This window comes from Antechinus flavipes, chromosome 1 (assembly GCF_016432865.1).
Source record: "Antechinus flavipes isolate AdamAnt ecotype Samford, QLD, Australia chromosome 1, AdamAnt_v2, whole genome shotgun sequence".
NCBI lineage: Eukaryota > Metazoa > Chordata > Mammalia > Dasyuromorphia > Dasyuridae > Antechinus > Antechinus flavipes.
In genome coordinates, this window is record NC_067398.1 from 240,996,021 (window position 1) to 241,021,107 (window position 25,087).

The 25,087-nt window shown below is 33.0% G+C and overlaps 1 protein-coding gene across 2 annotated transcripts in view; it reads right to left on the bottom strand.

Moving 5' to 3' along the window:
* Positions 1-638: 638 nt before the first annotated feature.
* CARNMT1 (carnosine N-methyltransferase 1) overlaps positions 639-25,087 on the bottom strand; it is a 43,195-nt gene continuing 18,746 nt past the window's right edge. For both annotated transcript variants that reach the window (XM_051998527.1, XM_051998534.1), the window contains exons 4-8: positions 17,214-17,354; positions 15,346-15,524; positions 6,831-6,944; positions 4,060-4,163; positions 639-3,285 (exon numbers count right to left, since the gene is read on the bottom strand). In XM_051998527.1, coding sequence (XP_051854487.1) covers positions 3,184-3,285; positions 4,060-4,163; positions 6,831-6,944; positions 15,346-15,524; positions 17,214-17,354 — 640 coding nt within the window. In that variant the 3' untranslated portion in view covers positions 639-3,183. The remainder of the gene's footprint in view (positions 3,286-4,059; positions 4,164-6,830; positions 6,945-15,345; positions 15,525-17,213; positions 17,355-25,087) is intronic.

A 25,087-nucleotide genomic window follows, 5' to 3' on the forward strand; every position in this document is an offset into this window, starting at 1 on the left:
GAGGGTTTTTTGGGGGGAGGGTCTCTATTTTCTTTTACAACATGCTTTTATGGAAATGTTTTGCAAAAAAAAAAAATTATCTTGCTCAGAGAATGGCTTCAGTTTATCCTTTTGTTAAATTTCACTTTAATTTCAAAGTTCTGGAAGACTATGATAAAAACCAAAATAGAATCTTAGAAGCTCTCTTAAAGAATCATTAAACTTACATATCAAAGAATCACAAAATTTTGGAGCTAAAATGGGAATTTGGGTCATTTGGTCTCATTTCTTCCTATGAAAGAATTGAGGTCCAGAAAGATGGGATGATTTACCAAGGTTACACAGGGAGTTTTTAAGAAAACCAGAATCCAAGTCTCTCTACAATTCACTTTCTGCTTATCATGCTGCCTCTAGTTCCTGCATTGAAGTCATCAGTTATATGGTGATTGTGAATTTTAATGGTTCAACTAATTGGAGCATAAGAAACCATCGAAGTATTTAATTCAATATCCTTCATTTTACTTATGAGGGAACTGAGGCCCAGAAAGGTTAAATAGAGGTAGCAATAGATAGAATTTGAACCCAGGTCTTCAGATTCCAAACCCCATATGTTTTACACCAACCCCACTGCCTAAAAGCAAATGATCAAGCTCTCATAATTTCATAGCAATTGCAGATTTTAATGTTCAAGAAAAATTAAGTCCATCATACAGAATTAAAAATATAGGAAAGTTCATGCAGACATGAAGCTTTCAATTCAGCAATTTTAGCTGCTTTAGAATGAAGATTACATATCAATACAGTACATTTTATAGTTGCCAAACAACTTCATTTGAAGTTTTATACTGTGATTTATACATCTTTTCTTTGTATTTTACACTTTCCATCTTGCACACTTGATCAACCTATGTTGTTTTAGATTATGGCAAGAAAAATTAAGCAACATTACATGCTTATTTCTCTTTTATTAAAACATGAATGAAAATGCTTGTGCATATAGAACACTTCAGAAAGTAACAATGAAGAACATGCAATTTAGTGAAAAGGGGTAATTAAATATAAGAAATACTAAATCATAACTTCCATTGGAGCCTTTTATTGATCTAAGCCACCTCTTCAAGTTTAGAATATTTTGGTTGAAAATAATTAAAGACAAATGAAAATGTGCATTATAGAATGGGGGAAAAAAAAGAGACTGTGAAGGGAAAAGGAAAAAAAATGAAATGATTGGTTCCAAATTTAACCAATTAAAGCACTACATATAATTTGGAAGTTATATTATCATATGATCGATGCATAAAATAGAAAAAAATGTAGTTCAGTAATAAAGTTGACTCATACATGTTGATACACTCTTGCTTTAATTCTATATCAAAAGATAATCAACTATTTTGACCCAAGTATATGAAAATGGAGTATATACCAATAAATTGTTTATAGTGAAATACTTTTATCCCCATTTGGCATGCTCCAACTTTTTAAGGGGTTTTATCGTTCCGTAAAATTCCTTTCACGCTTCCTTTTTCTTTTCTTAAAAGAAGATATGCTTTTTTGTTTCTTGAAAGTAAGTTCAAATTAGTTTGTGGGGATAATGATTTATGGTGTTCTGAATCAATATTGTAAATACTCAGGGATCAAAAAGAGAAAAAATGATTAAATAAGGTAAAGTCCTCACAAGTCTCATATTTCAATGAATAAGGCAATTCAGGGGATTTTTCTTACTTCCATTGTAGTCAAGGTCACAGAAGCCATGTTAAAAATATGCAAGTAGAGAAAAGTAGTGAATGGGGTCATAAGACACCTTAATGGAGTTATGACTTCCTAACTTCATTCAAAAGAAATATCTAACTAAAGATTTCCCAGAACTTTTCTTACCAATAAAAGTGTCATTTTATCAGCACATTATTATAATCAAGAAGTTTATCTAATACATTTCACCACAAGTTTTTTGATACAATACATTGTAATCTGTGAAATTCTTCAACAAGAGCAATTCCTCCCCTCTATAAATTTTAAAGTTGTGGAAGAGATAGTCCTGCAAATTACAATTTCCACAAAGCAAATGTCTTCCAAAAAAGGAACTACTAGAGGTAGAAATTTAAAGCCGCCAACAATCATTACAATTGACCTGCTTCATCCAAAATTACATTAGTAGCTGTTGCTAACAATATTTAAGGTGTATACTATAGGCAGAAATTTAACCCTGATTTTCACATTCACAATTTTCCCACATTACACCACACCTATGTTACCATGGTACAGCTTTTACCGTGTAATTATTTTTATTTTAGTATGTAATTATTCTAAACAGAGTGCCTGGTTATTAATAACTCAGATAACCTAGCTAAAGGAAAAAGCATTACGTAAACATTTACACTGATGAATACCATATGTCACTACAGCTTGAAGTCTTAATAAGTGGTCAAAGTCTCAATCCCATTTTTCAAATTTATTACACTTTTAATTCAGAGCTTTATGCTTCACTTCAGTCTCTGAGGTCTTACCAAATGTTTCAAAACAACCCAATGACTAGTATTTTTAAAAAATTTGTTTAGTATGACCAAAAGATTCAAAAAATTCACAGATCACTTAAATGCATTATCTGTTGATGACCCAATTTGATATTTCATGAAAACACTTTTTAAAAAAATACCACTCTAAATCAAATTAAATTGTAGAATTGAAAAGCTCAACTAATTTTAATGATAAAAAAGTCATTAGATATTCTGCCTCACATTTAAATTGAGAAAATTTTCATTTTGAAATGAATAGATGGTTTAGACATTTCTTGAGCTGAATGTGTACATGTTTATCACAAGGCCAAGAGTGTATTAGGATTTCAATACAACTGAGTCATCAGTGCAGCAGCCTTACAAATAGGGCAGCCTCATAAAGACACAGAAGGATAGTTTTTCTACTTGAGACAAACAATTCTGTACTTCAAGGAAAAAGTACATCTGAAGATCTTCCCTTCACTTCCACCCATTCATATAGTACAAATATGCATGGCATAGTACATGTCTGGATAGCAACAGACATATATTAAGAAAATAGACACTATATCTAAATCCTGTTAGGAATAAAGAAGGCACCACTGATTTGAGGTTGTGTCCTGTCACCACCAATAGTTGATTTTGCGTTGTTTGTTTCAACATTTGCTCCATTAATCAATTTTTTTTTTCCTGAAGAATTCACAGGAGACAATTACTGTGGTTTACGAACCACAAACAGCACACATTCATAGTAGTATTTCATCATAGAGAGATCATTCACAGTGTATGTGGACAATACAGATTCTTGTTCTACCTGCAATAGAAAATGACACAATTATAACGTTTTTGATGTTAACTTATCTACATTGCACAGTTTCAAATTCTTCAGGGCACCAAATTTAACAGAAATTTAAAGCCTTACAATTTAATGCTAACTGGGGAAAAGACAAATTTAAATTAAACTGAGCTATAATTTTGTAAAAAAAAAAAAAAAAAAAAAGAAGGAAAAAATCAGTTTCAAATTAAAAAAACAATGAACAAAATAGCACTCAAGTTCAAAGCAGAAAAGTCTTGCTTTTAACAAAAAGGCAATATCTATTTGTATTTATCAACATAATTTTGTTAGTATCCTTGAAAAATAAATGCCCTGCATTTGCACTTAATGTCATCTGCTTCTAGAGAAGAACTGATGGAATCTGAATACAGATTGAAGTACTATCTTTTACTTTCTTTTTTTGGAGGGGAGGAGAAGGGAGTGGTTGAGTTTTTCTTCTACAAAATGACTAACATGGAAATACATTTTATATAATTGCACATATATAAACCTATATCAGACTGCTTACCATTTCAGGGAGGAGATATGGAAGGGATAGAATTTGGAACTCCCTTCCTCTCCCACAAAAAAAAAAAAAAAATGTTAAAAATTGTTTCTACATAATAATGGGGAAAAATAATTTTAAAAAAAAGCTAAATTAAATTTTAAAAAATTTCCTGTGACTACTCCCTAACTCATGCTATTTGCCTTTGATAATTTTACAAACTAAAAATTTTAAGTACTGACAAATCTTAATCTATATTCCACACTTACCTCTATATGGAACCCATACTGGAGAACAACATTTTTTATATCCTCATAGCTCAATTCAATGGAAAGTTCATTTGCCAAATTTTCAAAGTGATATAATAAAGGACCTATGTTTTTAAAATAAAATCAATCAGTTAGTTGATTGGTAAAAATATGCACAATACCAGCACATAAAAGTGGAAATGGAAACAGTACCTCATATAGGTTTATGGTTTAGCTAATAAGAACCAGAAGTTAAATGTTTTATTAGGTTAAAAATCTGAAGATGAATAAGGACTAAAAAGAATAAATAATTTCACGATAAAACACACTAAGAATGGAATGTACTTTCTACTTTTTTGGACATAGAAGTGAAATTAGTTGACAACAAAAAGAACTGGAAAAAATAGCTTTAATTAAGTAGGGTTGATTAATGAAAACCATTTAGTTGGTTCATAAAAACTTTAAAGTACACTATTTTGACTATTAGGTCTATATAATTATAAAATATCTCTAATTCTGTAAACCATGTTCTCAAACTATCGCTCTCCTTCTCTCCTTCCAGAGTGCTAAAAATTTTGGAGGTTTTTTATTCTATTGAAAGTCAGTATACATGTAGTTTAGTTATTCTAGTAACTGTTCAATTGATCAAAAGAGAAAGTAATTAGTTTATTAAATATTTTTCCTAGTTAAACTTAATAAACTGCTTTAAACAAAACGTGATCTTACTCGATTTTGCATCATCTCACCTAATCCATTTTTCCTCTCTGACTACAACAGATTTCACAGGTGACTACTTCAAAGCTGTCTTCATCAATATTACCAGAACGTTTGTAGTCCCTTGACCTTAGTGTCATTTCTCAAACTTTCATCATGATTTCTACACTCTTACTTTCATGGATATTTCCAGAGGAAGATAGGATCTCTCAGGATAATGATTACTTGAATCAGTTCTAACTGTTGGCAACTTTTTAATTTTTTATCAAACCAAATGGGCCCGTCAGTAGATTCTTTAAAGAATTAGAGACAAATACATGTGAAATGCTAATTACATGATTAGCACAGACCTTTTATCCTTAGATTCAGTAATATGCAGTATTCATTCATTCAACAAGCAATTATTAAGTATATAATTCAAATATGTGCTAATCATCTGCTACAGAGTGTAATACTAGGTTTTAGAGGAAACACAAAGTTTAGATAGCACTTGGTCCCTAATTTCCATAAAATTTACAGTTCAGTAGAGGTATAAGATACCAATATGGCTAACTATAATATACATTATTAAATGAATATGCAATTTACAAAACAAAGTGCTAAAGAGGTGGGGAGAAGAAAAGATGAGGGAATGCTTGGGAAAAGAGGAAATGGCCAAGAACTAGTCCTTGAAGGATGGGTAAGAATTCAACAGATGAAAAAGAGGATTTCAGGCAAAGAGAAAAAAATTGAGGGAAGGCACAGATATAAAAAAGTACACATTAAAGTGGCTGCAGTATTAATTCCAATAGCTATCATAATAACACTTAACTAAATCAAGAATTTTAGGTCCAGAAAATCCCTTCCCACAGACCAGGAAATAGTTGATAACTTATTATTCTACTTTTCTTAAAAAGTAGAAATTGTAATATAGACCCTCACCTCCATTCCCAACCATTCTTTTTCATTTAGTTTTTAACATGCCTGACTTGTCATGGAAGAAAAGAGAAGGCACACAAAAAATTTTTTTTGCATATGGAATTCATGTAATCCAGATATCATCTCTGTGAATCAGACAGATTAGATTATTTTATTCCCATTTCAAAGATGATGAAATTGAGATTGAGAGAGAATTCAGTGACCTGCCTGAGGTCACACAGCTACTAAGTGGTGGAGGTAGAATAGAACTTTATTATTCTTTCTACTCCAGTGCTCTTTTCACAAATAGATCTAGTTATTATTAATAGTTAGTTCCACATATAATTTTAAAAAATTAATATGATTTCAAATCATGCAAAGACAGCTTAGTAAGTGACTATCTTGGGTATGAATTAGTATTACTAGACCATTTTCAGAATACTAGTGTTTTTGAAACAGTTTTGTAGATATGTTCATAGAGAAAGCTGGCAAAACTGGAAGTTTTTGGATAAGCAAAATTGTTACAGTCTTCTTGTTTGTCTTTTGTTCCTGAAGAGGACCATGACATCAGTGAAGTGATGTCATGACATGCAACTGAAGTGGATTTAAGAAAGAGAGAGGGCTGTGCCAGGTCACTCGCTTCATTTTCCTTCCAGAGTCATCTGGGTCCAGTGGCAAGATATAGATTAAGACTGGAGATGGTTCTCCATTAAGTATCTAGCATGTGCCAGACATTGTGCTGAGTAATGAGGATACAAAGAAAAACAAAAAGATAGTTTCTATCCTCAAGATGCTCACTATCTAATGGGGAAGAAAAATATACTAATAAGATAAGACACAAAGTTTAAATATTAAATTTCATTTAAAAAATTAGAAAAAAAATTTAAGAGGAAATTCATAGCAGCTCAAATACATTACTTTATGGCTTACAAGGTGTTCCTCTAAAACAATCCCATAAGATAGGTAGTACTATATAAGGACTATTATTCTCATATTAAAGATGAAAACATTCAAGCATAGAGGATTTAAATAACATTTGTTCCAGTTGTACAACTAGTTAAGTAGCAGAGATGGAACTCAAACCCAGATTCTTTAAAATACAAAAATAGCATTTTATTCAAAATAACATGATTTGCAACAATTCATAAAAGGCTATGGCTATGAACATTGGTATAACTTACCTAGGTTTATCCAAATTCCTCCTGGTTTCAGTATTTTCCATATTGTATCAATGTAATCAATGACATTATGGGCTGTGTCTATGAAGAAACAAGTAGCAATACAATCCCAGGTATCTATTTCAAAACAAAAAAAGAAAAATCAAGACTCTTGAGGTATGCTGTGGTCTGGCAAAAGAAAAAAGGATCATGATTACAAATCTATCAGTAAGAGGCAATACAATCAGCTTGAAGTACATTATTATATGAAAATGGAAAGTTTCACAAATTGATGGCTTGGAAGTGAAAGAATAGGTAACTGGGGATAAATACCAGACAAATATAATATCCATAAAAAACAGTGAAATGAACTATTGATACTGATGAAAACTGATATCCAAGGATAAGAATTTATTCTTATCAAATTATTTGTAGGCTTTATCTAATCAGATTAATACAACTGCCATTTATTTTATTAATTACAAGTCATTTCTCTCTCATACACACACACACACACACACATGCTAACATCATTGTTTTTAGGATTTAAGAAGGGATTATTAATTATATCTGAGACTCATTCTTGCTCTGAGAGGCTATATAAGGGACAGCATTATAAAGCATCTTATCTGCATATTATGTACTTCAGAAATCTTTGGACTGCTATAGCAGAATTAAGTTACTCTAGAAAGGAAGCAACTTTTTAATTAGCCACAGAAGAATAAGGATAACAACTGGAGGCAGGTCTATGTACCAAAGCACTTGGCATGTCCTCTGTGTCTCTCAATTTTTAAATTCATTTAGAGAAGGCCAAAATCATTAACACCCAGACCACAGTTTACCAACATTTATAGTAACTTTTGGGAACACACAATCAACATGGGGTCCAATGGGAATTTTCTTCCATTGGAATGGGAAAAAAAAGAAAACTGCCATTAAGGATATGATTTACCAAGAGGTCTGACCCTGTAGTACACAAAAACCTAAATATTTCCTCTTTTGAGAGGAGGCAATCTGAATTTGTATTTCCAAAATCTACATTGATTACACTTGAGTTACAGGATTTGCCTCATTTCTATAAAATTACAGATTTAAAAAATCAATTATTAAATTATCTCTTCTATATTAATACTTCATATGATAGAAGGGGATTTAAAGTAAACAATTTTTTACTAAATGTCTTCTACAGACAAGGCATTGTGCTAAGATGATGAAATACAAAGAAAAATAAACCAAAAAATCCCTATTCTTAAGAAGCTCAAAGTCTTAGAGAGAAGACAACTATAGTGAAGAACTATGTACAAAAAAGAATACACACAAGACAAATTGGAGGTAATCAAAAGGTGGAAGGAACTAGCATTAAAGGGAATCAAGAAAGGATTCTTGTGGAAAGTGAAACTTTAGCTGAAACATGAAAGAAACCTGAGAATTCAGAAGGCAGAGCTGAAGAGGGAGAGAATTCCAGGTAGAGGAGTCAGTGTTAGTTCAGAGTAAGGAGATAGAAAGTCTTATCTGAAGAACAGCAAAGAGACCAGTGTTACTGGAACAGCACATATAGATAAGAAAGTGTAAGACTGGGAAGAGAGGGGCCAGGTTACAAAAAGGGCTTTTAAAGTTAAAGGATTTTGTACTTGATTTTGGAGATAATAGGAAGTCATAGAACTTTACTGAATAGGGGTGGGCATGAGTGACGTGGGCATACCAGAACTTTAGGAATATCAGTTTGACAGAAAAATAGAAAATGTACTGGAGTGGGAAGAGTTGAGTCAGGGAAACCAACCTAAAGGCTATGGGAATAGTCCATGCATGCATGAGGTGGTGAAGGTCTAAACCCAATGGTGGCATTTTGACAGGAAAGAAGGGGACATAAGTGAAAGACATTATAATCCATTCATTCTTCCTCTTATTTAAAATCAATTAAGATGAAAAAGTAACATTTTACATTAAAAAATTTGATTCATACTAAGATTAATATCAATTCAGAGAAGATTTCAGAGAGACTGCAAAGTAATAATGCAGTTATTGCATGTTAACAGAAATAAGTTTGAAAATATACTCGTGCACCTTTGCTTCTGATAATTAGGAGTAAAAGTGGGTAAAAACTACCACAGGGAAAATAGATTTCTATTCTTAGGAGCCTACAGCATAGTATACACAACGACTCTATCAATTCAGATCAATAAGAAAGGTAGAACTAAATGGTATGGGCATAATATTTAAAAAGCAGTATACAATTTAGTTGTGTTACAGAGGTCAAATTTTAGGACTAGTTGGATGAAAAATGTTTCTACCCTAAAAATACCACAACTAATAGCATTCTATATTTTTATTTGGACTGTCTTAAATATTAATTCAAATACTGGGAGGAAAATCTAACACATTGAAGTAGGAATCAGAAAGTCCAGATTTTAGCCCTGATTATATCCCTTACTAGCAATGTGATGCTGGGCTGACATATCATTTTAAACACTTTGAGTCTCAATTTACTGATCTATGAAACAGTGATAAAGTTCTACCCTGTCCTATCTACTTTGCAGGACTGTTATAAAAATCAACTAAAAAATATGAAAACTGTTTTGAAAAACAAAGCACAAATACCCTTTGCCCAACAGTGTCTCTACTAGGTTTGTATCCCAAGGAGATCATTAAAAAAGGGAAAAGAACCCACATGTACAAAATGTTCGTAGAAGCCCTTTTTGTAGTGGTAAGAAACTGGAAATTGAGTAGTCAAGGGATGGTTGAATAAGTCATGGTAGATGAATACAATATAATATTGTTCTATAAGAAATGATGAGCAGGCTGATTTCAAAAAAGCCTGGAAAGACTTACGTGAAATGATGCTAAGTGAAGTGAGTAAAACCAAGAAAAAATTATACTTAGCAACAAGACTATGTGATGATCAACTGTGATGGACTTGGCTCTGTAAAAATGGGGTGATAAAAGGCAATTTCAATAGAACTTGTGATGGAAAGAACCATCTGCATTCAGAGAGAGAACTATGGAGACTGACTGTAGATCAAAGCACAGAATTTTCACCTTTTTGTTGTTTGCTTATTTTTTCCTCCCTTCTCATGCTTTTTTCCCCCCTCTTTTGATTTGATTTTTCTTGGGCAGCATGACAAATACAAAATTATGTTTAGAAGAACTGCACATGTTTAACCTATATTAGATTGCTTGCTGTCTAGGGGAGGGGAGAAGAAGGGGAAAGATGGGAAAATATTTTGGAATATAAGGTTTTGCAAAAGTGAATGTTGAAAACTATCTTTGCATATATTTTGAAAAATAAAAAACTATTAAAAAAAACAAAATATAATTCAAAAAGTAATATTGTTTTTTGTCATGTAAATGTTTATACCGTATATGTGGAAGAATCAGGTAAAGTACAAAGCTTAGTTAAGACACGGTCTCTAACTACAAGGAGCTTATAGACTAAAATAAGAAACAGAATTATATTATACAATATTACACAATAAATGCAAAAAAAAGTTGCAATAGGAAAGTATCAGGAAAAAGGTTTTACTGACCAAAGAAATCAAGGATGGCCTCACAGAAGAGATGGTATTAAAGTGGGCATAAAAGTTAGATCTGGGCATGTCTAGGAGACAGAGGATAGTTTAGTCTAAATGTACAAAGTATGTCAAAGGAAAGAATATAAAATAAGGTAATGAAAAAACAGATAGGAAATGCAAACTGTGAATGCCAGGAAAAGAAATTTGAATCTGTTAAATTTCCAATGGCCTCTACACATGTCAGATTTCCTATCCAGCCTTTGCTGTCTTGTTCAAATGTTATGTCTTCTATGAAACATTCCCTCTTCCTCCTAGTTGGAAGTAATTTCTTCTTTATTGAACTCCCATTGCATAATTAGTTCATTTCTTATTATACTTTTATATTATGCCTTGTTCTGTAGTTATGTTTATAGTTATCCTGACATACGGTAACATCTTCAAGGAATCAATCTTCAACCTTACCCACCTTCAAGCCTTATATCATGTTGAATTTAGGGCATCACATTTTAGAAAACACAGTGACAAGCTGGAACAATTTTAGGCAATAATAAAGCTAGGAAGATCTTATCCTGATGATGACTAATTAGGAACTAGGAATGCTTTACTTGGGAGAAGAGAAAACAAAGAGATCCAATAGAGACGTTTTCAAATATCTGAAATACTATCCCATGGAAGAGGGATAAAGTTGTTCTGCTTGCTGCCTTTCCTCTCTTCCTCTCCCCCTAGAAATCACAGTAAAACTGACTAAATAATGCAAAAATTCAAATTGGAAAAGATAATAAAAGACAGGAATTAAATGTAGGAGAGGCTATGAGAAAATTGGCACACTAATTTACTATTGGTGGAGCTGTGAATCCATATAACTAATCTGGAAAACAAAAAAAGAATTAAGCCAAGAAATCACTAAACTGTTTATACCTGGGAATTCAACTGCAAGGTACATAACCCAAAGTCCCTGTAGTGGTAGTGACAGCAAAAATTGGAAATAAAGTGGAAAGCCATTAATTGAGTAAAGGCTGAACAAATTGAGGTATGTGAATATAACACTACTCTGCCCTAAGAAATGATGCATATGAGGAATACAATGAAACATGTATAAACTAACATCAAGCAAAGCAGAAGTATATAGAGCAATACATATGACTACAATATTACAAACAAAAACTATCCTAAAAGTAGCTGATGTCAGAAATTGCAATGTCTAATCCTAGTCTCTGAGAAGAAAGAGATCACAAACACCTTTTCCTTCTGTCAGCAGAAAGATGGGAGAAACTAAATTTTGCAAATACTGTTATACATGATAGTTTTGTCAGTTAGTTTTGCTTATTCTTTTATTTTTCATTTTTACAAGGACAGGTGCAATGATGGTAGTGATGGGATGGTGGTTCAGTTAATTAGAAACTGAGTGGTATTAAAGAGATACTTTTGAAAAAACAATAAACTTCAAGCAACAGTAAATTTCCTATTACTGAATGAAAGAAGCATTAAGTGCTATGTTGAAAGCATGTAAATAAAAAAAAGTAAGACTGTCCTTGTCCTCAAGGAATTTACATTCTAATGGGGGCGATAGATTGAAACTTTCAGTTGCAAGTTAAATGGAAAGGTCCTATCATCATTACATTATAGCAGCAAAACAAATAGAAATACCTCTTCTTAAATGTCATTTCACTAATAAAATCACAACAATTTCTGATTCTGAAGATTTGATATAGTGCCAAGGACTGTAGTTATGACAAAATGATTTTCTGAGTCTTCAACAGATATGGCTATAATAGCACCTCCAGAAGAAATAGCTAGGTTACATCTTTATAGTGGTTGCTTTTCAGCATGATAGAGATTGTTTTATTCATTATATTTGTATCTAAAATATCCAATAAAGTACAATGCCTGCCAGATAAATAAGTGCATAATAAATCTGTGTTTATTAAACTGAACTAATTGGCCTTTGATATCCTTTCCAACTCTTCAGTTCTATGAATTTATACAAATTCTGTGTGGACAGCAGCTTTATTTGTATCTCCTACATCAGAGCTATGAAACATGCTAACAATCTCTCCCCTCCCCCAGGTTAAAATGTAATTAATAAGTATTTAATTAAATAAATACAAATATAATAGAACAAAGATAATGCTGATATAGTTTTCAAATTCCAATTCATCCCAGTTATATCTGCCTAACATGAGTATCCTTCAAAAGGACCCTTGTCCTATGGCCTCTTTTAGTCTATTTCCCTTAATGATCTCACTGGCTTCCATAGATCGAATTATCTCCATGCTGATTCTTAGTTTCATTCTCACATTTCTAACTACATGTCCCATAGGCACCTTAAGCTCCATATCCAAAACTGAACTCATCATTTTCCTTCCATTCCTCCAAACTCTCCTCTGCCAAGCTTCCTTATTATTTTTGAGGGCATCACAAAACAGTCTTAACAATCACCGAGACTTATAATCTCGGTGTCATACTTGACTTCTCATTCTCAGCTTTCATATACAATTTATTGTAAAGTCCTATTAATTTTACCTTTGTAACATCTCTTTCATGCCCCATTCTGTTTTCTGACCTTACCACTACATTGTAAAGGCCTTCATCACCTCACAACTCCGACTACTGAAAATAGCTCACAAGTGTCTCTCAGGGGCTCAAGTCTTTCCCCAGTTCAAGTTTAAAGCTGATCATGATACTCTTTGATTCCCCAATGGCTTATCTCCCGAATCAAATATAAATACACCCTAATTGTTACTCAAAATCCTTCATAAGCTAGTCCCCTATTACTATTCCTGTGTTCTTATACTTTACTCAACTCTCCTGTGATCCAATGACATTGCCATCTTTGATGTTTTTCACAAAAGGCATTCCATCAACAAGTATTTTCACGGGCTTTTTGCCTTGCCTAGAACTCTCTCTCTTCTCATTTCTACCTTCTACCTTCCTTCAAGTTCCAACTAATATCCCACTTTCTACAAGAAGTCTTTCCTAATTTCCTTTAATGCTAGTTTCTTCCCCTTACTGATTATCCCCATTCTATCCTGCATATATCTTGGTTATGTATAATTGTTTGCATGTAGTCTTCCTCATTATGAGCTCCTGGAGAGCAGGTACTGTCTTTGCTTTCCTTTGTATCTCTGGAGCTTAGTATAGTACCAGACACACAGTAGGCAGTATAAATACTTACTGACTAGACTTTTCTTTTCTCTGTCATGGTCCCATTTTCTTTTGTAGCCAAACTCTTAGAAAAAGCTCTTTGCAATCATTGCTCCCACTTTAGCTTCTACTTAAGTTTCAACTCCTTAAAATCTGCATTCCAGTGCTTCCACACTACTGAAATAATTTCCTCCAAGACTGACATAGCTCTCTTTTGGTTCTCTTCTTGTCTGGCCACTCCTTTATTTAATGTGCTTTGCAGCAATATTTATGTTCCATTCTCTAGGCATGCATATACATCAGAGCTTGATTCTTCTTTGGTGATTTCCTTAGCTATTATGGAGTCCATTATCTTTATGTAGATGACTCCCAAATCTACATACCTAATTCTCACTATGGAGTTCCAGTCCTATGTTACCAATTATTCGATAGACTTTCTACCTGGATTTGCCACAAGGCAAATCTACATCAAAACTAATTATCCTTCTCTATCTCTACTTCAAACCCACTTTTCCCCCCCTTAACTCTGATATTTGTTGAGGGTACTATCATACCTCCAATTTCCAAAGTTTGTGAAGTTCAAGTCAGTCTGTCAACAAACATATTAAGTACCTACTACGTGTCAATCTGTGTTCTCAAAAAGTCCACAATCTAATGGGGAGACAACAAGCAAAGACCTATGTATAAGCAACCTAATACATAAGAAAAACAGAAAATAATCAACAGTAGAAGGTACCAAAAAGTAGAGAGACTGAAAAACACTCTGTGTATAAACGGGAGATATTTTTTTTCTCTCGGACCCTCTGTGTCTAATCAGTAGCCAGGTCTTATTGATTCTACTATCACAATATCTTTCCCCTACTCCTCTTACCCTTTCACTACTGGCAAGGCCACTAACTTAGTTCAGGAATTTATTACCTTTTGTCTGGACTACTTCATCTTCCTAACTGGTCTTCCTGCCTCCAATCCATCTTTCACACAGTTAAACAACAAGCTACTTTTCTATTTAAAAAAGTTGTGCTTGCTTCCTATTGTTCTAAAGTAAAATGTAAACCCCTTTATGTGGCATTTCAAGCCCTGCCTCTTTCTCCTAATTCCATATTCCTCTCTTGATGACTATATATTCTAGGCAAACTGGCCTATCTGCTGTTTTCCTACACATGATATTCCATCTTGCTTCCAAGACTTTGCACAAGATGCTTCCTTTCCCAGAATGCTCTCCTATGTGAATATGGAATCTCTAGTTTCTTTCAAGGCTCAGCTCATTTTGCCACTTTCTATACAAGGCCATTCCTGTTTTGCAAGACTAGTTGTTAAAATTCTTTCCCTCTCCACAAATTACTTTGTAATTTATCTGTGTACACTGTATATCTCTCAGGAGAACGTAAGCTTCACGAGGACAGAAATTGTTCCATTTTTGTCTTGGTCTACCCAGTTATCTAGTACACTGCCAATACATGGAGGGTATCCCATAAATATTTCTTCAATTAAATTGAATCCCTATCCTAAAACTATTAATCCTTCCTTACTGTAAATATTATAAAGTAAAATTCCTGTAGCAGGAAAATTAAGGTGTCTCACAATATTGACACTAATAATACCTTTCCCCAAATTTAACCCTGTACTACAAAAACAATTCCACTAAACAATCTAGTCTATGATTCCTCAAATGCCTTGTTCATTCTTGCCGCCACACTTTGGATATAGGCCTCCTAGAAAGCAGAGAATGTTTTTTATTTTATTTTTTCATATCCAACAATATCTAGCAAAATTGCTTATAAATAGTACTTTTTTTTTTTTAACAGCAAATGAAATTCTCTAAACTTTATACTGATTCATCTTATGTTAGGGAAATAATTTGTTATAATTATTTTATTTGAACTTACTGCATTCTGAATATATCTCCTGAAAATCTCCTGCTGTCATAGAAAAGTTAGAACCAGGAGGAAGACTGTGGGGATCAACATCAGGAAAATAGACTGGCCGAATTTGATCAGCCGATCTTCTGTTATTGCTAAACTGATGAATCCAAGGATAAAGTTTGTGTGTGTTAATTTCAGAGCATCTGCAAAAAACATAAAAATCAAATTGAATTTTAACTAATTACTTTACTTAAGGAATTATTTCTTTAATGCTAAAATATTGCATTTGATTAGATATATTTTAATTATAACAAACTAGAAAGGATTTAAGTTGTCTGATTCTTTAGACCTCAGGTTGGGGTTTTCTTAGCAAAGATACTGCAATAAATTTGCCAATTACTTTTCCAGTGAAAGCAAACAACTGACTTGCCCAAGATCACAAGCTAGTAAATATTTGAAAACACAGTTGAACTCAGGTCTTTCTGACTTCAGCCTCAGAGGTCTACTTATGGGCCACCTAACTGCCTTCATTTAATTCATACCCTCTAATTTCATAAATGAAGCAAATGTCGCTTAACTGAATTGCCCAAAGAAGCACAGGTGGCAAGTAAATAGCACTAAGATTTAAGTTCAAATCATTTGATTCCAAACCCAGTGCTCTATCCACTACACTGATATTCTAAAATGTAATACAAAATAAAACAGAAAAAAATCCACTGAAAACGATATTACGTAATACATACACAAATTTGAAAATATGACCACTCAAAAAAAAATGAAAGAATAGGATTGTATATTAAGATTTGGAAAGGCCATCAAGCTCAATCTTCTCATTTTTTAACATATGGATCTAAGACCCAAAGACGTTAAGTGTCTTGTCCATAGTCACAGTGCTAATACCTGAGGAGATCTTCCTGAATCCAAGTCCATCTATATAACTACTATAATTACATGTCTCAAGATTATAATATATCTTTTGTTTTCCAACCATAATATTTTGTCCTTTAAACTGAAATAGCATAGCTTGTTCCTTTAAAAGATAGCAATGATCCATAATAAGATAAATTTCTACCATGCAATGATAAAACTATCCACTGTCTTTAGAACTAGAGATTCTTGATTAATATCCTCCTAACCTGAGTCTTGAAGGAAATAGTTTAATACTTATTAGTTCTCCAGAAGAGAAAGTGGCATTTCTAATGCTTCTCCCAGCTGGCAAGTTTGCTCAATGAAGAGTGATACTGATGACATAAATTTAGTCACCTAGAGGAGGTAGAGTGCATTCTTTCTCACATAAGATCTTTCTGCAATGGCTAAATGATGACCACTGATGAGGTTATGTTGTAAAGGTATTGCTTTGACTAAATGGTTTCCAAGGTACCTTCTGACTCTGAAATTCTGTCTAGAGAATCACTCTAATATTCTTGACTTTTTTTCATGTGGTTTTCAGTGTTCAAAGAAACAATCAAGGAATGTCACAGAAGCAATGAGAACATGCTAATTTCTAAAGCAAAAAATAAGATAGTCTCAATTATTATGAATAAAGACTGCTTATAAGACGAAGACAGAAGACTAGGGTTTAAGCCAATCTGCTAAGTTACTACCATGTGAACATGGGCAAGTCATTTAAAGTCTCTAAATCTCAGATTTCCTCAATTGCAAAATAAGTGATGTTAGACACACTGATCTATGATCCTATCATTTCTTTACAGTTATGTATCCTACCCTAAAAGTCAAGTACTTAAGTGTGTCGATAAAAGTTACTGTTATATGCCAAGTGATTTTAAAATAAGGACCACCTAAAATACAAAATATGAAAATTCATATAAGCAAGCAAAATGTAATTTTTCTCTGGGAATTTTACATCTCAAATAGAAAGTAAATGTAAATACCTGTTGAGTACAAAATTGGAAGAAAAGAGCATAAAAAAACTCCATTCATTTCCTTGGCAAGCATAACCTAGCATAGCTATTTCCCAGGCCAATCTTCCTAGGCCAGCACCAGGTACCAGAATATTTACTTTAGAAGGATCCCTGAAAATAAATAAAAATATGGCAATCATGTCTAAGTCCTTAATGTTGTAAAACAAGAGGTAAAAATAAAAACATTTCCATTACAAACTGTTAATTAAATGAAAAGATCTGTCTTAAAGTTATCCTCCCCCCCAGTAAGATCTGGAGTGAAGCAAGGTTGCCCACTATCACCATTATTATTTAATATCGTATTAGAAACACTAGCCTCGGCAATAAGAGTCGAGAAAGATATTAAAGGAATTAGAGTAGGCAATGAGGAAACCAAACTATCACTCTTTGCAGATGATATGATGGTATACCTAGAGAACCCCAGAGATTCTACCAAAAAGCTACTGGAAATAATTCATAATTTTAGCAAAGTAGCTGGCTACAAAATAAATCCCCATAAATCCTCAGCATTTTTATACATCACCAACAAAACCCAACAGCAAGAGATACAAAGAGAAATTCCATTCAGAATAACTGTTGATACCATAAAATATCTGGGAATCTATCTACCAAAGGAAAGTCAGGAATTATATGAGCAAAATTATAAAAAAGTCTCCACACAAATAAAGTCAGACTTAAATAACTGGAAAAATATTAAGTGCTCTTGGATCGGCCGAGCGAACATAATAAAGATGACAATACTCCCTAAACTAATCTATTTATTTAGTGCTATACCAATCAGACTTCCAAGAAAATATTTTATTGATCTAGAAAAAATAACAACAAAATTCATATGGAACAATAAAAAGTCGAGAATCTCAAGGGAACTAATGAAAAAAAAATCAAATGAAGGGGGCCTAGCTGTACCTGATCTAAAATTATATTATAAAGCAGCAGTCACCAAAACCATTTGGTATTGGCTAAGAAATAGATTAGTGGATCAGTGGAAAAGGCTAGGCTCACAAGACAGAATAGTCAATTATAGCAATCTAGTGTTTGACAAACCCAAAGCCCCTAACTTCTGGGAAAAGAATTCATTATTTGATAAAAACTGCTGGGATAATTGGAAATTAGTATGGCAGAAATTAGGCATGGACCCACACTTAACACCATATACCAAGATAAGATCAAAATGGGTCTATGACCTAGGCATAAAGAACGAGATTATAAATAAATTAGAGGAACATAGAATAGTTTATCTCTCAGACTTGTGGAGGAGAAAGAAATTTGTGACCAAAGATGAACTAGAGACCATTACTGATCACAAAATAGAAAATTTCGATTACATCAAATTAAAAAGCCTTTATACAAATAAAACTAATGCAAACAAGATTAGAAGCAACAAACTGGGAAAACATTTTCACAGTTAAAGGTTCTGATAAAGGCCTCATTTCCAAAATATATAGAGAACTGACTCAAATTTATAAGAAATCAAGCCATTCTCCAATTGATAAATGGTCAAAGGATATGAACAGACAATTTTCAGAGGATGAAATTGAAACTATTACCACTCATATGAAAGAGTGTTCCAAATCATTATTGATCAGAGAAATGCAAATTAAGACAACTCTGAGATACCACTACACACCTGTCAGATTGGCCAAGATGACAGGAAAAAATAATGATGAATATTGGAGGGGATGCGGGAAAACTGGGACACTAACGCATTGTTGGTGGAGTTGTGAACGAATCCAACCATTCTGGAGAGCAATCTGGAATTATGCCCAAAAAATTATCAAATTGTGCATACCCTTTGATCCAGCAGTGTTTCTATTGGGCTTATATCCCAAAGAAATACTAAAGAAGGGAAAGGGACCTGTATGTGCCAAAATGTTTGTAGCAGCCCTCTTTGTAGTGGCCAGAAACTGGAAAATGAATGGATGCCCATCAATTGGAGAATGGCTGGGTAAATTGTGGTATATGAATGTTATGGAATATTATTGTTCTGTAAGAAATGACCAGCAGGATGAATACAGAGAGGACTGGCGAGACTTACATGAACTGATGCTAAGTGAAATGAGCAGAACCAGGAGATCATTATACACTTCGACAACGATATTGTATGAGGACATATTTTGATGGAAGTGGATTTCTTTGACAAAGAGACCTGAGTTTAAATTGATAAATGACGGACAAAAGCAGCTACACCCAAAGAAAGAACACTGGGAAACGAATGTGAACTATCTGCATTTTTGTTTTTCTTCCCGGGTTATTTATACCTTCTGAATCCAATTCTCCCTATGCAACAAGAGAACTATTCGGTTCTGCAAACATATATTGTATCTAGGATATACTGCAACATATCCAACATATAAAGGACTGCTTGCCATCTAGGGGAGGGGGTGGAGGGAGGGAGGGGAAAAAAAATTGGAACAGAAACGAGTGTCAATATAAAGTAATTATTAAATAAAAAATTAAAAAAAAAAAGTTATCCTCCCCATAGAAAGTGATTTCTGTAAAATGCTTTAAGAAGCTGAACTATATAAATTACTAGATGATCTACATCAACAGATCATCTTTGAGGGTGGACATGGCTAAAAATTTAATATTTGGTCAACCTGGTGATTATCTTTTCTAAACTTAGCCCCTTGATCAGGCATGCAGTCTATCATTGAGCTATGTATTCAAAGCATTTCCTACTTTGGTAGGGACCTGTCAGAACTTAACTGTCATCAATTTCAAGAACCCAGGGTAATCTCCATAACTGCACTTGAGGTTTAATGGAAGATTTTCCCAAGAAACAACAGTAAAAAAGAAAAAGGAACAAATAAGAGTGCTACTGTAAAACAGCAGATGAACTACAGCACTGATGGCAAAGATGATATAAATGCTTAAACCATAGTAATTCCCCCAAGCCACTGTATATATGATTCAAGTTCTTCCTATTCCCACAAATATCCCAAGAGGCATCAGAATACTGGTTTACAATTTCTAAGCTTTTACTAGACAGAAGAGTTTAATAGTCAATATAATAAATCATGAAAGTTAAATAACATTTAAGTATTTATTTTAGTCATAACAAGTAAATTTCATACATTAAAATAAAAACTACCTTAATGTTCTATAAATTAAAAAATTTAAAATAACTGAATAATTAGCAAACATTGTGAGTTTTAATAAATTTTTGCTAAAATAATAAAGTTAAGTAAAATTTAGGTTTCTCTTCCATCCTAGGAATTTTTTTTGAAGGGGAGAATATCAGTTTTTTTCAAGAGACAAATGAATTTGAACAAAGCTTACACACTTTCTTACCAACCTGTCATTTTTAATTATTACTTTAAATTTTTAATGTTAAAAGCCTAATTATACCACATTTATTGAACAAGTTTTTTTTTAAATGTATTAAAATAGGGCTTGCATTTAGAATATCCACCATCTACATGAATAACACAGTATTTTGATGCTGTAAAAAGTCTTAGAAATAATTCCGCTTATACAAATTAGAAACCCCAGGCTAGGCAAGCTAATTATTACATTTGAGGAAGTCACAGAATTTCCCTTCTCTTAGCATTCTGTTCTTACTTCTCCCATTGAAGGCCAGTTACTGAAAAGGGAGGAGAAAGTGAGAAGGAAAAAATCTTTAATTTGCCTTGCCTTACATTTCTCACTCCTTCCCATTTCTTTGTCCTTTGTAGGGTTCCTAATATGACCCAAAAATGAAATGTCTAGGAGACTATACAGATGAAAGACAAAGACATGGAAGGAAATGTAAAAGCCATCTATCTAGTCAAAGCTGTTTTTTGTAACTTATGATCAAAAAGTCTAATCACATGTCTCAGGTCAAAAGATGCAGGTACTAGAACCAGAATTCAAACCCAAATCCAAGTCCTGATGATTTGATCAGTACTTTTCCCACTACCCTGGGAAGATCCATATTTCTTCTAAAATATGAAATGAATGTTACTTTTGTGCTTTGTATATTCTAGGCTCTTCAAAGCACTTCTGCATAGCTTTTTCCCCTCCCTACCCCCCCATTCCAAACAAGAAAATGGGAAAGGGAGGGCTGAGAGAGAAGACTTAAGAAGGAATCTTTTAAATGGATAAAACTAGAGAGAAGCTACTGAATTATGTCCCAGATCAAAGCAAAATATGATGTTAAGATAAGAGAATCAGAGGAATGTGACGATCTCGAAATAGAAGAAAGGGGATCATTATTCTACATGGTAGATGTTTTTTCATTAAGGGATGGGATATAGAAGCAGGCATCCTAACTTACTATTTACCATTTAACAGAAGAGCCCTAAGGCATTAACTTCTCATTCTGGCCCAGTTACTAATTTCACTGGACCCTTTTCCTAATACTAGGGTAATAGGTAATAGCAAATGGAAAGGTTAGACTCTTTCAATTCCCCCCTAACCTCAGGAGATCACCTCACTCTGGACTATTGATATCCAGCTTTGCTGGTGTGGTTAGGAAGCCCAAAGTAGAAGGATTTCAAAATCACCAGTGGGAATGAGTTTCTTGGTCATTAAATTATGAATGGGATAGAGTGACTTATTTTAGTAGCATTTCATGTGAAAAAGAGACCCAGACTATTCTATATAAACTAAATACAGATCTTATGGTCAAGAAAGTTAGACATTTTGAACCTTGTGAAAAATCAAGGAGATGTAGATTTCATTCTAGTTCTGCCATTAATTTTGCATAAACACAGACAAGTTATTTTATCTGTATACTTCATTTATAAAATGTGGGGATTGGTATAGATGAATAACACTGAGGTCCTATCCTTTCCAGCATTTACTTAAAACATTTCTAGGACTTGAAATTATGCCACAAACTGCAGAATAATTAGCCTGAAGACACAAAAATGGCCATCTTCAAATATTTGAAAAATGGCACACAGAAAATGGACTAAAATTCTACTAGCGTTTCCAAATGATAGAATGAGGACCAAATGGGCCTAAGTTATAAAAAGGTGAATTTCAGTTCATAAGATCTTCCCTTGAAAACTTTCATCCTTCTTTCACATAACTTTGAAGACAATTATCATAAACATCTTCCCTTCCATCCCCAGTCTTTTCTTTCTTAAGGTAAATAGTCCCAGTTTCTTCAGCCTATACTATAATACAAAAGGAGAGAAGCACTAAATAGAAATAGTCAATAGGCATTTATCAAATCCCTAGCATATATTCTGGCACTGTCCCAAATGCTGAGCAAAAAAAAAAAGTGGAAAAGGCCATAATTTGTCACCTAGATTCTTTTTTTTCAGAATGAAATCAGTGGGGAGTTGCAAAAATCAGTTTTGGAATGTAAATTGGAAGAAATTCCTGTTTGAGGAAGGGGTACAGCTCATTTTATGTCAAGTTTATTTTAACAATTTAATGTTATTTGAAAAAAATTTTTTTCTCTTTTGAACAGTCCATGATAGCCTAATTTTCCTTGCTCTTTCTTTCTGGATGTAAAGGTTTTTGCCTGTATTTCCAAAATGTTTGGAATTTACAAATTCCAAAGTGTTTACAATTTGGTATGTACTGGATATTCAGCTAATTATCAACTTTAAAATGTATGATTGTTTTTTGACACCAAGGGGAAAAAAATGAACTAAGTGTCATATGAAACATTCAATTACCACTTCCATATCTTTTCCAATACTCATTTAAACCTAGATTTCCTAAGTTTATCCTAGGTATTAATTTTTTATACCTAATGTGCGGGTGCGCGTGTGTGCGTGCGTGCACACACACACACACACACGCTTAATAAAGTGACCACAACAAGTAAGCCATAAAATCAAAAGATGTCAGAAAAGGACAATTTGAAAGGACATAAAGAAATGAGAAAGGAAGACTCTTGCTTTGGCAATAAGACAGAGAGAGATAAGGTGTAGAGGAGAATAAGCTATTAGTTAATTTTATATAAAGTATAAGGGTTGCTTCAGAATGCTATGTTTTACATAGAGACCACATAATCATTTACTGGGGATATTGTAGAAAAAAATTTTCTTCAAGTGCAGGTTTCCAACTATGGAATAAATGTCAACTATTTTAAAAAGTAACTGAACAATGTCTGATTTTTTTTTTGAAAGACTTTCAAGATATTAAAATGAGGTGATTATTTATATAACAAAAAATTTTGCAAGGATACTTTAAATAAGAATGCCCTTTGAAATTAAAAATATTTTTATTTGTATGCAATATCTGATACTGTAATTTATACTTCTAACAAACTTACCAGTAGTACCCTTCCTTAGCTCCGTTATTTCTACCCAGAAGTCAAGCAATTATTCCTCTATTTCCCAACCTTATTGGTAAATACATTTATATTAATAATGATAATGCAGTATTAGACAGATCTGGAGAAAAACAGTTATGTAATAAGGAAAGAGATCAGAACTAAAAATTGAGAAGATCAGAACTTGGAGGAAATACGGTAACTGCTCTAAGAATTCTATGCTTCTCTTGGGGGAAACACTCAGATTATATTTGGATTCCTCTTTAAAAAGCAAAACTGAAATAAACTATTTGCTTTTAATGCTGTAGACCCCAAAGGCCTTCAGATGAAAAGGGAGATAACAGAATCTATTGTACTACTTTGGAATGTTGTAAATTTATTTTCTTATGGTGGGTATACACATATCTTACAAAAAAAGTCATCTGTTCTACTGGCCCAACTATGAGAAAAATATCACTATCCTTTCAGACAAAATGAGTATTATCTGAATAAGAGTACATCCACAATTATATTGACAAAGAAAGTCCTCGTTAAACTTATCATCTTCTTATAAGAATTACTGTTTAGTCAATTAGTTGTCTCTGACTCTTCATGACCTCATTCTTGTTTTCTTGGCAGACACTGGAATGGTTTGCTATTTCCTTCTCCAGCTCATTTTATAAATGAGGAATCCGAGAGAAACAGGATTAAATGCCTTGCTCAAGCATCACACAGCTAGTAAATGTCTGATGCTGAAGATGAGTCTTCCTGACTCCAGGTCTGGTACTCTACTTACTTTGCCATCTAACTTTCTCAGTAAAGACAGAATTGCAAAAAGAACAAACAAAAAACCAAGAAAAGATCATCAATGAATCATTAAAAATATGCAGGTGAAAACAAGAGGTTTTGAAAGGGGAAACAAAACAATTTTATTACTGTACTAAAAAACCTAAACTGTGTAACTGAAGTTAAGTTTCATATTCAATCTTTTTAAAAAATCTCCTTTGTGTACAGAAACATTGTAGACCATAGTTGTGCTCAAAATAAAAATAATTTTTTTATTTCAATTTCTTAAATAACAGAAAATAGCAAAGAAAATAATACATAATTGAAAACAAGAAGCTCAGAAAGGGATACAAAGAGAGCAATTTTGCCACTGTGCTAAACTTTATCAAACTTAAAAAATACCCAAACTAATATTTTAGGTGTATGATATAAAATACATAGGATTACAAAGGAAAGAAATTACATATACACTTATAAAAATATTTTTAAAAACCAAATTCATGGAGCCCCTGAAATCTATTCCCAAACCTTTTGGGGATCTAAGGATCTCAGATTAATAACCCTTACTTTTGACTTATATTTCTATATATTTACAAATCTCAAAGTAGTATTTAAATATTGGCTATCATCATCATTATTATTATAGACTTGGCTAAAGTACTGAAAGGATAAGTGACTTGGCTCTAGTCAGAAAACTAGCAGGCAGGACTAGAATGCAAGTCTTCCTGACTCCAAGATTGCTCTCTGTCCCCTACAACACCATCTCTCATCTCAAAAAATATTCTACCTATTTTATTATAATTCTAAAATATCTCTTAGTATATTCGATATTAAATAGCTAGAAAGGGCCTGAGTGATTTCCAAA